At 54.4% G+C, this 14860-nt stretch overlaps 1 protein-coding gene across 1 annotated transcript in view; it reads right to left on the bottom strand.

Annotated features, from left to right (window-relative positions):
• The window catches only part of LOC140404697 (diacylglycerol O-acyltransferase 2-like), a 68999-nt gene that overhangs the window by 7823 nt on the left and 46316 nt on the right, over window positions 1–14860 (bottom strand). The window contains exons 2-6 of the mRNA XM_072493362.1: window positions 11999–12106; window positions 10625–10695; window positions 5912–6116; window positions 2836–3010; window positions 2070–2272 (exon numbers count right to left, since the gene is read on the bottom strand). Coding sequence (XP_072349463.1) covers window positions 2070–2272; window positions 2836–3010; window positions 5912–6116; window positions 10625–10695; window positions 11999–12029 — 685 coding nt within the window. The 5' untranslated portion in view covers window positions 12030–12106. The remainder of the gene's footprint in view (window positions 1–2069; window positions 2273–2835; window positions 3011–5911; window positions 6117–10624; window positions 10696–11998; window positions 12107–14860) is intronic.

Genomic DNA, 14860 nt, shown 5'->3' with positions numbered 1-14860 from the left:
TCTCGCTCTCCCTGTCTCGCTCGCCCTGTCTCGCTCGCCCACTCTCGCTCGCCCACTCTCGCTCGCCCACTCTGCCTCTCCCTGTCTCGCTCGCCCACTCTCGCTCGCCCTGTCTCGCTCGCCCTGTCTCGCTCTCCCTGTCTCGCTCGCCCACTCTCGCTCTCCCTGTCTCGCTCTCCCTGTCTCGCTCGCCCTGTCTCGCTCGCCCTGTCTCGCTCGCCCTGTCTCGCTCGCCCTGTCTCGCTCGCCCACTCTGCCTCTCCCTGTCTCGCTCGCCCACTCTCGCTCGCCCTGTCTCGCTCGCCCTGTCTCGCTCTCCCTGTCTCGCTCGCCCACTCTCGCTCTCCCTGTCTCGCTCGCCCTGTCTCGCTCTCCCTGTCTCGCTCGCCCTGTCTCGCTCGCCCTGTCTCGCTCGCCCTGTCTCGCTCGCCCTGTCTCGCTCGCCCTGTCTCGCTCGCCCTGTCTCGCTCGCCCTGTCTCGCTCGCCCTGTCTCGCTCGCCCTGTCTCGCTCGCCCTGTCTCGCACTCCCTGTCCTGCTCGCCCTGTCTCGCTCGCCCTGTCTCGCTCTCTCTCACTCTTCCTGTCGTTCTCTCTCTCGCTCTCTCTCGCTCACACTCACACTCACTCGATCTTTATCACTGGTTGCTGCTCTTCTACTTTGGTCTCTTGCTCCACCGGCCCCTTCTCACCCGTGCGTATTTATCCAGCTTTCCCTTCAAACTTTCTCTTTCATTTGCCTCAACCGCTCCCCGTGGGAGCAAGTCCCACATTCTCCCCACTCCCTGTGGGAGCGAGTCCCACATTCTCCCCACTCCCCGTGGGAGCGAGTCCCACATTCCCCCCACTCCCCTGTGGGAGCGAGTCCCACATTCTCCCCACTCCCTGTGGGAGCGAGTCCCACATTCTCCCCACTCCCCTGTGGGAGCAAGTTCCACATTCTCCCCACTCCCTGTGGGAGCGAGTCCCACATTCTCCCCCACTCTCTGTGGGAGCGAGTCCCACATTCTCCCCACTCCCCTGTGGGAGCGAGTCCCACATTCTCCCCACTCCCCTGTGGGAGCGAGTCTCACATTCTCCCCACTCCCCGTGGGAGCGAGTCCCACATTCCCCCCCACTCCCCTGTGGGAGCGAGTCCCACATTCTCCCCACTCCCTGTGGGAGCGAGTCCCACATTCTCCCCACTCCCCTGTGGGAGCAAGTTCCACATTCTCCCCACTCCCTGTGGGAGCGAGTCCCACATTCTCCCCCACTCTCTGTGGGAGCGAGTCCCACATTCTCCCCACTCCCCTGTGGGAGCGAGTCCCACATTCTCCCCACTCCCCTGTGGGAGCGAGTCTCACATTCTCCCCACTCCCCGTGGGAGCGAGTCCCACATTCTCCCCACTCCCTGTGGGAGCGAGTCCCACATTCTCCCCACTCCCTGTAGGGAGCGAGTCCCATATTCTCCCCACTCCCTGTGGGACCGAGTCCCACATTCTCCCCACTCCCCGTGGGAGCGAGTCCCACATTCCCCCCACTCCCCTGTGGGAGCGAGTCCCACATTCTCCCCACTCCCCGTGGGAGCGAGTCTCACATTCTCCCCACTCCCCGTGGGAGTGAGTCTCACATTCTCCCCACTCCCCGTGGGAGCGAGTCCCGCATTCTCCCCACTCCCCGTGGGAGCGAGTCCCACATTCTCCCCACTCCCCGTGGGAGCGAGTCCCGCATTCTCCCCACTCCCCTGTGGGAGCGAGTCACACATTCTCCCCACTCCCCGTGGGAGCGAGTCTCACATTCTCCCCACTCCTCTGTGGGAGCGAGTCCCACATTCTCCCCACTCCCCATGGGAGCGAGTCCCACATTCTCCCCACTCCCCATGGGAGCGCCATTCCCAACTCAACATTTCCCCCTCCCCTCCATCTCATCCATTGGTCCCCCTCCCAAGTTGTCCTCTGTCGGAGATGGGGGAGGGTGGGGAGGGGCGAGAATCTCAAACGGCCGCCTGGTGCTTGACTTCGAGAGAGCAGACATTCTACCCTGAGGGCTGACACTCCCGCGCGGGGCTGGGGCTATTGGGTGCTGTACTGACCTACAGTCACGATAGGCTTGGCGAAGGGCATGAGCCCCCAGGAACCGCTGAACACGAGGCCTCGGCCCTTGAGGAAGCAGGGCGCAAAGCCCATGTACTTCTGAAAGGTGACCTGGAAGTGCTTCATCCAGCTTCCCGGCTTGAAAATCACCTGGTCGAAGATGTCGCTCTCCCCAAAACTGTAGACGGGCACCAGATCCGCCCTGGACAGAGAGAAAGGGTGGATAGATTTATCTCTGGAGACCAAGCGAAAGAGTGAATGAAGAAAGATCTGTGGAGGAGGAAGGACAAATTGATGGACTCAAATTGAAGCGGAGTCACCGTTGGGAATGGCGGACTGGGGGCCAGCCGCCTTGGCCCTCAGCAAGGTCCCAAGGCCACCATGTGACAATGAGCTGGCCATCTACCTGAGCGACACCCCGGAGTAACCTCCCCTTCCCACCAGTGAACAGCAGCGGAGTTCACCCACCGAATCCCAATCAATGTGCTTCCAGCAAGGGGAGGTTAAAACAGTCCCCCAGCCCAAACATCTCCCCCCCCCCCACCCCCGACCCACCCCTCCCTCACAATCATCTTCCCGTGCCTCTGGGGGAGGACAGGGTGGAGCTCAGCTGCGACGCACCCCATGGTCGGATAGCGGCACTGCTCTGGCACAAAGGCGTATTGTCGGGTGCCTTGGGAAACTTGAGTTTGCGGGGGGTGGCGTGTGAGGACACGGTGGGGAGGGCGGGGGGGGGGTGTTTGTGGGGGTCACTTGTCCACTTACCCATGCATCAAAGCAATCCGGATGAACCCCTTCCTGTTCTTCAGCAAGAGCGATTGCTCCCCAGGCCTCCCTGTCATCGCCTCGGCAGCCCCTCCAACCACAACGACCACTGCGTTTCCCGTCCCGCTCTTTGACAGGATATGGTTGAGGCTTGACCTGCTGACCGATCGCCCACCTTGGCAGGAGAGAGAGAGAGAGAGAGGTCAGAAATCCCGCCTGGAGCTGGTGTCCGAGAGTCTCGGAAGGAAGCACACTGATGTTTGACCCTGGGCCGAGATTCCCACATCTCCCTCTGCCTAGATCCACGTGGCCCGTCTTCATCCTTGTCGCCTGTCGACCATGATGACACTCCTCACCTTCCGTGCATCCATAAGACCATAAGACATAGGAGCAGAATTAGGCCACAAGAATGATCCCTGGAATGAAGAGCTTGTCGTATGAGGAACGGTTGAGGACTCTGGGTCTGTACTCGTTGGAGTTTAGAAGGATGAGGGGGGATCTTACTGAAACTTACAGGATATTGCGAGGCCTGGAGAGAGTGGACGTGGAGAGAATGTTTCCACTTGTAGGAAAAACTAGAACCAGAGGACACAGCCTCAGACTGAAGGGACGATCCTTTAAAACAGAGATGAGGAGGAATTTCTTCAGCCAGAGGGGGGTGAATCTGTGGAACTCTTTGCCGCAGAAGGCTGTGGAGGCCAAATCACTGAGTGTCTTTAAGACAGGGATAGATAGGTTCTTGATTAATGAGGGGATCAGGGGTTATGGGGAGAAGGCAGGAGAATGGGGATGAAAAAAATATCAGCCATGATTGAATGGCGGAGCAGACTCGATGGGCCGAGTGGCCTAATTCTGCTCCTGTGTCTTATGGTCTTATAACAACAGATGTTCCTGACATTAGTTCAGCTCATAAGTTGTTGAGAGGTAATTACCTTTAACTTTGTATTCGAGTTAAACTTTGAGGTAGTATATGATCAGTTATAATAAAAACAACTCCCTATTACTCAACACTATGTTTTAACTGAATATATAAGGAGACTGGTATAGAAGGTCACATTTTAAACAGCGGCTATTGCAATGCACTTATATTGTACACTTACCCTGTATAACTTTAAGTACAGCCTGTTGGTATTGGGATTACATGGTTTTAAGTTGTGAGCAATTTTGCCACTCTATTCCTTGTTCTAACATTGAACTGACTTATTCGATGCATCATGCCTACAATTGGAAGGACTGGGCCTCTAAACCAATCCGTGATGAGCATTTGATTTAACGAGGATCCTGCACTAATTAGTGTCATGTGAGTGTACCTTTACGAAATGGATGTTTATAAATGGGTGTGTATATAAATATCTGTAGTGAGAGTACCTTTAAAAAATGGGTGTTTACTACTTCAGTGATGTCAGAGAGTGGGTGGAGCTGGGCTGTCTGTCAGCGTTTTACTTTCGTTTTAGGCTGTTTGCTGCAGGGTGTGTTGTAGTTTTGTTTTCAGTGTTGGAGCTGAAGCCAGACAGAGCAGGTGTACTGCTGTTCTCTCTGCCATCAAAAGACTATCTCTTGATCATTTGGTGAATTCAGAATTATAAATGTTTTCAGTCGTGACTTTAACCTGATGTGCTTCTGATAAAAGATGTTTTAAGTCTTATGGATGTTAAAAGGAAAGCTTAAAGGATTACTTAATGTTGTATTCTTGAATTGGCCAAATGGGCGCATTCTGCCCGGTAACGGGTGGTGATTGGATCCTGCGTGAGTGGGATGATTTAGACTGAGGCAGAGTTGAGTTGAGACCGGGACACACGGAGAAACGGACCCGCTCCCTCTCTGGTCTCCCTCCCTCGTGTATTCTCCAGAAGTGCTGTGAGCTGCTGACTTTCTGAAGCTGCAGCTATCTGAATGAATCTACAATGAAAACCATTGCAGACTGGAAAGCAGACACCTCGACCTGAAAGTGTGGTTTGAAGGTCAGTGTGCTTGAAACAACCATCTGAAACAAAGGCTTTTATCGCTTTCACTATTATTTTTACACCCCTCTTCTCCCCTCTGTGTTTGTCTGTCTTGTGTGTGTTTACGAATGTGTCAAGGTGGGGGCAAGTTAAAGTGGGGAATTAGGAATTAGCTAAGAGTTAACTGGTTGTATTTGCTGCATAGTTCATTTTAGTTCTTATTAATAACAAAAAAATAATTGTGTTTAAATTTACAAACCTGGTGAGTGTCATTATTGGGCAGCCGAGGGGGCCAAAGGTTTTCGGTACTTTTCCAATTGGTTAATTCAATTGTGTTGCGACTCAGGGTCAAAGGGGGCTTGGATTGACCGTGCCCTTTCTCAGGGTGTCGTAACTGTACACTCTGGGCGGGATTCTTCGCGCCGGAATCGCGCTCGGCGCGGGGGCAGAGAATGGCCGCCAAACCCGAGGGTCCAGCGCCGCGCCCGCGATTCTCTGGCCCCGGAGAATCGCCGCCAATCGCGCGCGCAGCGCGCGCGGTCAACGCGGCGCCGGTCAGGGGCCATTGAAAGAGGCCCCCGCAGCGATTCTCCGGGGCCAGAGGCCGGTCGGTTCGGCCATGTCGCGCGGGGGGGGGGGGCGGCCGCCGCTCTGCGCATGCGCGGATCCCCGACTGGAAGTGTAGGGTCTCGTATGGGCAGCCGGAGCTGCGAGAAGCACTCCAGCCCCCCAGCAAGTTGGAGGATCAGCCTGGACTTACTCCAGGTAAATCCAGAGTGATTGGCGTGCGTTTCTTCGCGGGCGTGGGGACGAAGCCCCATTATTGGAGGGCGGGAGTCTCCGATTCCATCCGAGACCGTCCTGCTGGAAAGTGGGATGGGGGGAACCTTGGCGTTCCAGCCAAAGCTCGAATCACGCTCAGCGGCACCGGAGAATCTCAGCCGCGGACAAAGGTAGAGGTTTTCGGCATCTGTGCGGCAACGGTAGAGGGAGTGAATGTTTGAGGTGGAGGTCGGGGGGGGGGCAAACAGGAGGTGGTGCCGAAATGGGTTACCCTGGCGATGCCCTGATGGCACCATCAGAAAAAGAGGGAAGGGAGGGATAAAATGGAAAAACTATGGGATCGCCCTTACCTCCGCCGAGGATGTAATCTCTGTAGAGAGGCAAATAGAAAAGCCCGTTTAGTGTCGCCTGATGCGGGGTGATGCCCGGGAAGACCTTAGAGAAATCCGTGGCCTCAGTGCAGAAGTTACAGAAGGCACTGATGCACATTATCCCGTGGGGATGGTAACCAATGACGTAGTTCTTCTCGGGATTCAGCTCGGCTGTTTTCACCAGCTGGAGGTGAAGGGATAATCGAAGAATGATTACAAGACTGGGAGCTGCTACTGGCCAGCTACCCACACAACAAGTCCTTTTTTTCCACCTGACTTACTTTCCAGGCATACTTTCGATATCAATATAATTACAGCATGTCACGCCGCCCAGCCTTAATTCATATGTAAACAGGCCCACCGAGATCTCTGCGAATGTACCGCTTTTGACCTCTCGAATATCCCTGATTGGCATCGCTCCACGATTGGGTAACTGTGCCTTCAGCTGCCTGGGGCCTTAAAGCTCTGGATTTCCCTCCCTAACCCTCTTCGATTCTCTCTCCTCCTTTAAGACCTTGCAATCCTTGTCCAAGCTGGGTCAAAACCCTGGCATGCTCTTCCAAACAGCACTGTGAGTGGACCTACAAAGAACAAAGAAATGTACAGCACAGGAACAGGCCCTTCGGCCCTCCAAGCCCGTGCCGACCATACTGCCCGACTCAACTACAATCTTCTACACTTCCTGGGTCCGTATCCTTCTATTCCCATCCTATTCATATATTTGTCAAGATGCCCCTTAAATGTCCCTATCGTCCCTGCTTCCACTACCTCCTCCGGTAGCGAGTTCCAGGCACCCACAACCCTCTGCGTAAAAAACTTGCCTCGTACATCTACTCTAAACCTTGCCCCTCTCACCTTAAACCTATGCCCCCTAGTAATTGACCCCTCTACCCTGGGGAAAAGCCTCTGACTATCCACTCTGTCTATGCCCCTCATAATTTTGTAGACCTCTATCAGGTCGCCCCTCAACCTCCTTCGTTCCAATGAGAACAAACCGAGTTTATTCAATCGCTCCTCATAGCTTATGCCCTCCATACCAGGCAACATTCTGGTAAATCTCTTCTGCACCCTCTCTAAAGCCTCCACATCCTTCTGGTAGTATGGCGACCAGAATTGAACACTATACTCCAAGTGTGGCCTAACTAAGGTTCTATACAGCTGCAACATGACTTGCCAATTCTTATACTCAATGCCCCGGCCAATGAAGGCAAGCATTCCGTATGCCTTCTTGACTACCTTCTCCACCTGTGTTGCCCCTTTCAATGACCTGTGGACCTGTACTCCTAGATCTCTTTGACTTTCAATACTCTTGAGGGTTCTACCATTCACTGTATATTCCCTACCTACATTAGCCCTTCCAAAATGCATTACCTCACATTTGTCCGGATTAAACTCCATCTGCCATCTCTCCGCCCAAGTCTCCAGACAATCTAAATCCTGCTGTATCCTCAGACAGTCCTCATCGCTATCCGCAATTCCACCAACCTTTGTGTCGTCTGCAAACTTACTAATCAGACCAGTTACATTTTCCTCCAAATCATTTATATATACTACGAACAGCAAAGGTCCCAGCACTGATCCCTGTGGAACACCACTGGTCACAGCCCTCCAATTAGAAAAGCATCCCTCCATTGCTACCCTCTGCCTTCTATGGCCTAGCCAGTTCTGTATCCACCTTGCCAGTTCACCCCTGATCCCGTGTGACTTCACCTTTTGTACTAGTCTACCATGGGGATCTTGTCAAAGGCCTTACTGAAGACCTACACCATATATTTGTAATTTGTTCTTAAGGGCAGCACGGTAGCATTGTGGATAGCGCAATTGCTTCACAGCTCCAGGGTCCCAGGTTCGATTCCGGCTTGGGTCACTGTCTGTGCGGAGTCTGCACATCCTCCCCGTGTCTGTGTGGGTTTCCTCCGGGTGCTCCGGTTTCCTCCCACAGTCCAAAGATGTGCAGGTTAGGTGGATTGGCCATGATAAATTGCCCCTTAGTGTCCAAAATTGCCCTTAGTGTTGGGTGGGGTTGTGGAGATCGGGTGGAGGTGCTGACCTTAGGTAGGGTGCTCTATCCAAGAGCTGGTGCAGACTCGGTGGGCCGAATGGCCTCCTTCTGCACTGTAAATTCTATGATAATCTATGATTAATCTAGGACAAAGGTTCGGCACAACAGCGTGGGCCGAAGGGCCTGTTCTGTGCTGTATTTTTCTATGTTTTTCTATCTCCTGAGGTGGCTTGGCGTCAGACTTCACCTTCACGATGTTCCCGTCACTGTTTTATTGTACTAAAGGAGCTATATAAATGCTGCTTGTTGTTTCTGGTTTGTGGGCGTTGTAGCGTATTGAAAATTGCACTGTGCGTTTTGTCCGCTTGAGGCTGTGATGCAAACATGTGACACTGGGGGTGAGCTGTCAAGTCCTCAAGTGAATCCACGTTTTAAGAGCAGGCGTGGTCCAATTCCAAAGTTTCCTCCTGAATATCTTCCCAAGGTCCTCCCAGGTGGATTAGCACAGCGTTCCTTGACTGGGACCTGGCTCATGGGCCCAGTTTGTATCTTTTCGCACCATCTCTAAAACCTCTTTGCACCTCTGGTACATCACTCAACATTGTCTCAACTTGTTTGCTGCTTAAACCCTCTTCCACTGCCTCGGCATCTCTAGACTCAACTATTCCAAATGTGAGGATGGTCTCTCACATTTTAACCTCTGTACGTTTGAGGTCATCGCATCGACTCCCATTCCCATATACCCCCCCACCCACCCCCCCCCCCCCCCCCCCCACCCCACCCCCACCCCGCCCCGTTCTTGCTGACCGACACGGACTCCTGGCCAAGCAACGTCTCAACTGTAAAATTCTCATCCTTGTTTCCGAACCCCTCCATGGACTCGCACACCCCTATCTCTGAATCTTTTGAAGACATTACCCCCTCCTCCAATTCCGGCCTCTTGCACATTCCCACATTTAATCGTTCCATAGTTGGTCGCCATGCCAACAGGGAAAGAGACCTGTCGGCCCATCCTGTCTGTGCCGGCCCTCGAGCCCCTCTCTATTCTAACCCCATTGTCCAACACTTGATCCGTAGCCTTGTTTGCTGCGGAGTTCCAATCGCTCTTCTAAATGCTTCTTAAATGTCGTGAGGGTTCCCGCCTCTCCCACCCTTTCAGGCAGCGAGTTCCAGATTCCCAGCACCCTCTGGGGGAAACGGTTTTTCCTCAAATCCCCTCCCAATCTCCTGCCCCTGACCATAAATCTCTGCCCCCTGGTTATTGACCCTCTACTGAGGGGAAAGTTCCTTCCTACCCACCCTATCAATGTCCCTCATAATATTGTCCACCTCGATCAGGTCCCCCCCTCGACCTTCTCTGCACCAAGGAAAACAACCCCGGCCTAACCAGCCTCTCCCCATAGCTGAGACGCTCCAGCCCAGGCAGCATCCTGGTGAATCTCCCCTGCACCCTCTCCAGTGCAACCACATCCTCCCTATAGTGTGGCGACGAGAACAGCACACCGTACTCTAGCTGCGACCTAACCAGCGTTTTATACAGCTCCGTCGTAACCCCCCTGCTCTTATATACTACACCTCGGTTAATAAAGGCTTCCATATGCCTCCCTAACCACCTTATCTACCGTTCCTGCTGCCTTCAGGGAATTCCGGACATGCTGCCCACAGTCCCCCTGGTCGTCCGCACTTGCGCGCGTTCCAGCGCTCATTATGTATCCCCGGCCTTGTTAGTTCCCCCAGAGTGAATCACCTCACTCTTTTCAGGGTTAAATGCCACTTGTTTTATAAACCCCCCCCCACCCCCGTCCCTGATTAAGCTTCCTGGGATATTTCATTGTGTCAAAGACACTATCTGAATTCAAGTTGCTTTTTAAAAAATGAGTGAGGCCCCCATTCCTGTTTTGGGCGAGGGCGCCGGGCACCTAAACCAGGGTCTGTGTCGAAATCGAAACTGAAGGGTCAACATACGAAGGTCGCTGGACTGAGTGGGAGAGATGGACAGAAAAACTGTTTTGATTCCTTTCAGTGACTCTGAAGGTTTCTATTGATCCTGTTTGACCATGAACGTCTGTTTAGGCAATGTTTAACTTGAACAATCAAGGTTGCCTTCCCCATATCGGCCTTCCATGAACTGAGCAAAGGTTACTACTGTTCATTAGTCCAGTTCAAATTGTTAACTCTGCAGTTCCCCAGACTGATAACTGATAAGCTCTAACTGATAACCAAGGTTCTATCTTTTTTTAAATTTCAGCATTGCTGGTAGGCCCAGCATTTATTGCCCATCCCTAATTGTCCCTTGAGAAGGTGGTGGGTGAGCCGCCTTCTTGAACCCGCTGCAGTCCCTGAGGTGTAGGTACACCCACTGTGCTGTTAGGGAGGGAGGGGATTTTGACCCAGCGACAGTGAAGGAACGGCCGATATATTTCCCAGTCGGGGCGGTGAGTGACTCGGAGGGGGACCTCCGGGTGGTGGGGTTCCCAGGTATCTGCTGCTCTTGCCTTCTAGATGGTAGAGGTCGTGGGTTTGGAAGGTGCTGCTTGGAAGGGTTTTCAAAGCTGAAGGGGATGACTCCAGCTCCTCCATCCCAAACCTGCAGCCAAAGACCCCTCAGCCTTGGAGCCATCCTGGGGAACCGTCCCTCGCTGAAGCCGAACTCCCAAAACGGGCGGGGCTGGTGAACGGGGAAAACGCACCGAGATCGGGAAATAGTCCCTCAAGTATCTCCACATCTTCCATCCGCGGATCCACTGCGATCGCCGACCTCCTGGGAAGAACGAAGGAGAAAGGATAAAAAGGAAGAGGGTAGAATCGGCGAATGGTTGAAGAGTCCCTGAGGCAGGTTATTGGGTGTTAGAGAGGCCGGGGACTTGAAGTTTACAGAACCAGTGAGGCACACCGCAGTCAAATAGGCTGCGTGACTCACCAGCTCGGCTCGCACCTGCGAACATCACGGAATGAGATTCCGGTATTTTCTGGGGGTTGAGATCAGTAAATTCGCAGATGATGCAATAATTGGTGGTGTGGTCAATAGTGAGGAGGAAAGCCTTAGATTACAGGATATCGACGGGCTGGTCGGATGGGCCGGATGGCGGCCAATGGAATTTAACCCTTGAAAGTGTGAGGTGGTGCATTTTGGGAAGACTAACAAGACCGGGGGATATATAATGAACAGTAGGATGCTGGGAAGCACAATGGGACCAGAGGGACCTTGGGATGAATGTCCATAGATCCTTCAAGAGACTATGGAGGTAGATAAGGTGGTTAAAAAGGCCTATTGGACTCTTGCCTTTATTAACCGAGTTATAGAATATAAGATCAGCGACGTTACGATGGAGCTGTGTAAAATGCTGGTAAGGCCGTAGCTAGAGTACTGTGTGCTGTTCTCGTCGCCACACTATAGGGAGGATGTGGTTGCGCTGGAGAGGGTGCAGGGGAGATTCACCAGGATGCTGCCTGGGCTGGAGCGTCCCAGCTATGGGGAGAGGCTGGTTAGGCCCCAGCTAGAGTACGGTGTGCAGTTCTCGTCGCCACACTATAGGAAGGATGTGGTTGCGCTGGAGAGGGTGCAGAGGAGGTTCACCAAGATACTGCCTGGGCTGGAGCGTCCCAGCTATGGGGAGAGGCTGGTTAGGCCGGGGTTGTTTTCCTTGGAGCAGAGAAGGCCGAGGGGGGGGGGGACCTGATCGAGGGGGACAGAATTATGAGGGACATTGATAGGGTGGGTAGGAAGGAACTTTCCCCTTAGTAGAGGGTCAGTAACCAGGGGGCAGATTTAAGGTCAGGGGCAGGAGATTTGAGGAAAAACCTTTTCCCCCAGAGGATGCTGGGAGTCTGGAACTCGCTGCCTGAAAGGGTGGGAGAGGCGGGAACCCCCGCAACATTTAAGAAGCATTTAGATGAGCGATTGGAACTCCGCAGCAAACAAGGCATCGGACCAAGCGCTGGGAAATGGGATTAGAATAGAGAGGGGCTCGATGGCCGGCACGCACACGATGGGCCGAAGGGCCTCTCTCTGTGCTGTAAAACTCTCTGACTCGATGAGAAGTTATAACTGAGGAACACTCTACCTCTTTCTGGAGTATTACGATCTGTGGTCATCCAGGCAAGGTAAAGGGCAACCAGAGGCCATAGGCGTGTAAAGAGCAGGTACACAGTCAGGAGGCCACTGACCACACCTAGAACACAGCAGAGAGATACTTATACACACCCAAAATCAGCACTTACCCACTCCCCACTCCCATCGCCCCACCATTGGTGCTTCTGCCTCACCTGGATTCGAAACTCTGGTGTTCCCCCCCCAACACACACACACCCTAGAACCTCTCTCATTCTCTCCCTCTCTCACTCCCTCGCCCCCTCTCCCTCTCTCTCTCATTCCCTCCCTCTCTCTCTCATTCTCTCGCTCTCTCACGCTCTCACTCCCTTGCCCCCCCTCTCTCCCTCTCCCTCTCTCTCTCATTCTCTCGCTCTCTCACGCTCTCACTCCCCTCTCTCATTCTCTCTCTCATTCTCTCCCTCTCTCTCTCATTCTCTCGCTCTCTCATGCTCTCACTCCCTTGCCCCCCCTCTCTCCCTCTCCCTCTCTCTCTCATTCTCTCGCTCTCTCACGCTCTCACTCCCCTCTCACCCTCTCTCTCTCATTCTCTCTCTCTCTCTCACGCTCTCACTCCCTCACCCCCCTCTCCCTCTCTCTCATTCTCTCGCTCTCTCACGCTCTCACCCCCTTGCCCCCCTCTCTCCCTCTCTCTCTCATTCTCTCGCTCTCTCTCTCATTCTCTCACTCTCTCACTCCCTCGCCCCCTCTCCCTCTCTCTCTCATTCTCTCCCTCTCTCTCTCATTCTCTCGCTCTCTCACGCTCTCACTCCCTCGCCCCCCCTCTCTCTCTCATTCTCTCTCTCTCACGCTCTCACTCTCTCGCCCCCCCCTCTCCCCCTCTCTCATTCTCTCGCTCTCTCACGCTCTCACTCCCTCGCCCCCCTCTCCCTCTCTCTCATTCTCTCGCTCTCTCACGCTCTCACCCCCTTGCCCCCCTCTCTCCCCCCTCTCTCATTCTCTCGCTCTCTCACGCTCTCACTCCCTTGCCCCCTCTCCCTCTCTTTCATTCTCTCGCTCTCTCACGCTCTCACCCCCTCGCCCCCCCCTCTCTCATTCTCTCGCTCTCTCACGCTCTCACCCCCTCGCCCCCCTCTCTCCCTCTCGCTCTCTCATTCTCTCGCTCTCTCACTCATTCTCTCCCTCTCTCTCTCTCATTCTCTCGCTCTCTCACGCTCTCACCCCCTCGCCCCCCCTCATTCCCTCTCTCTCTCTCATTCTCTCGCTCTCTCACGCTCTCACTCCCTCGCCCCCTCTCCCTCTCTCTCTCTCATTCTCTCGCTCTCTCACGCTCTCACCCCCTCGCCCCCCCTCTCTCTCTCATTCTCTCGCTCTCTCACGCTCTCACCCCCTTGCCCCCCTCTCTCTCTCTCATTCTCTCGCTTGTCGTGTTGGGTGTTCCGATGCAAAAATGATCCAAAACGGCTGTAGATGGTACAACTCTGTTTTATTGTCTAATCTATGGTAACAACTAACTGCTGGCTTGGGTTCGTGCTTCACCAGCTAACCTGTGGACCCAGCCCGATCACTATCTTAGTGGGGCATTCAGCACATGGTCTATGTCTGAGTGGCGCACTGTGAGCTCTGTGCCCTGAGCTGTCTCCTGGTAGAATGAGCGGGAACTGTGGTGTTCCCTGTTTTATAGTGCGTGTGCTCTCACTGGTGATTGGCTGCGACGTTATGTGTGTGTTGGTTGGTCCAACTGCCTGTCCGTCAGTGTGTGTGTGATTGCACCATGATATGCGGATGTGGGTAACATGACATCACTCTCGCACGCTCTCACCCCCTCGCCCCTCTCTCTCTCTCATTCTCTCGCTCTCTCAGGCTTTCACTCCCTCGCCCCCCACCTCCCCTCTCTCATTCTCTCGCTCTCTCACTCTCTCACTCCCCTCTCTCACTCTCTCTCTCATTCTCTCCCTCTCTCTCTCATTCTCTCGCTCTCTCACGCTCTCACTCCCTCGCCCCCCACCCCCCCTCTCTCATTCTCTCGCTCTCTCACGCTTTCACTCCCTCGCCCCCCACCTCCCCTCTCTCATTCTCTCGCTCTCTCACGCTTTCACTCCCTCGCCCCCCACCTCCCCTCTCTCATTCTCTCGCTCTCTCACGCTATCACTCCCTCGCCCCCCCCACACCCCCTCTCTCTCATTCTCTCCCTCTCTCACGCTTTCACTCCCTCGCCCCCCCACCTCCCCTCTCTCATTCTCTCGCTCTCTCACGCTCTCACTCCCCTCTCTCACTCTCTCTCTCATTCTCTCCCTCTCTCTCTCATTCTCTCGCTCTCTCACGCTCTCACTCCCTCGCCCCCCACCCCCCCTCTCTCATTCTCTCGCTCTCTCACGCTCTCTCCCTCGCCCCCCACCCCCCCCTCTCTCATTCTCTCGCTCTCTCACGCTCTCACTCCCTCGCCCCCCTCCCTCTCTCTCATTCTCTCGCTCTCTCACGCTTTCACTCCCTCGCCCCCCACCCCCCCTCTCTCTCATTCTCTCGCTCTCTCACGCTCTCACTCCCTCGCCCCCCACCCCCCTCTCTCTCATTCTCTCGCTCTCTCACGCTCTCACTCCCTCGCCCCCCTCTCTCTCTCTCATTCTCTCCCTCTCTCACGCTTTCACTCCCTCGCCCCCCACCTCCCCTCTCTTATTCTCTCGCTCTCTCACGCTCTCACTCCCCTCTCTCACTCTCTCTCTCATTCTCTCCGTCTCTCTCTCATTCTCTCGCTCTCTCACGCTCTCACTCCCTCGCCCCCCACCCCCCTCTCTCATTCTCTCGCTCTCTCACGCTCTCACTCCCTCACCCCCCCTCCCTCTCTCTCATTCTCTCTCTTTCTCACGCTCTCACT

Source organism: Scyliorhinus torazame, chromosome 31 (assembly GCF_047496885.1).
Source record: "Scyliorhinus torazame isolate Kashiwa2021f chromosome 31, sScyTor2.1, whole genome shotgun sequence".
NCBI classification, from domain to species: Eukaryota; Metazoa; Chordata; class Chondrichthyes; order Carcharhiniformes; family Scyliorhinidae; genus Scyliorhinus; species Scyliorhinus torazame.
Note: the sequence above shows the minus strand (reverse complement) of the source record. Positions and strands in the feature narration are given on the sequence as shown.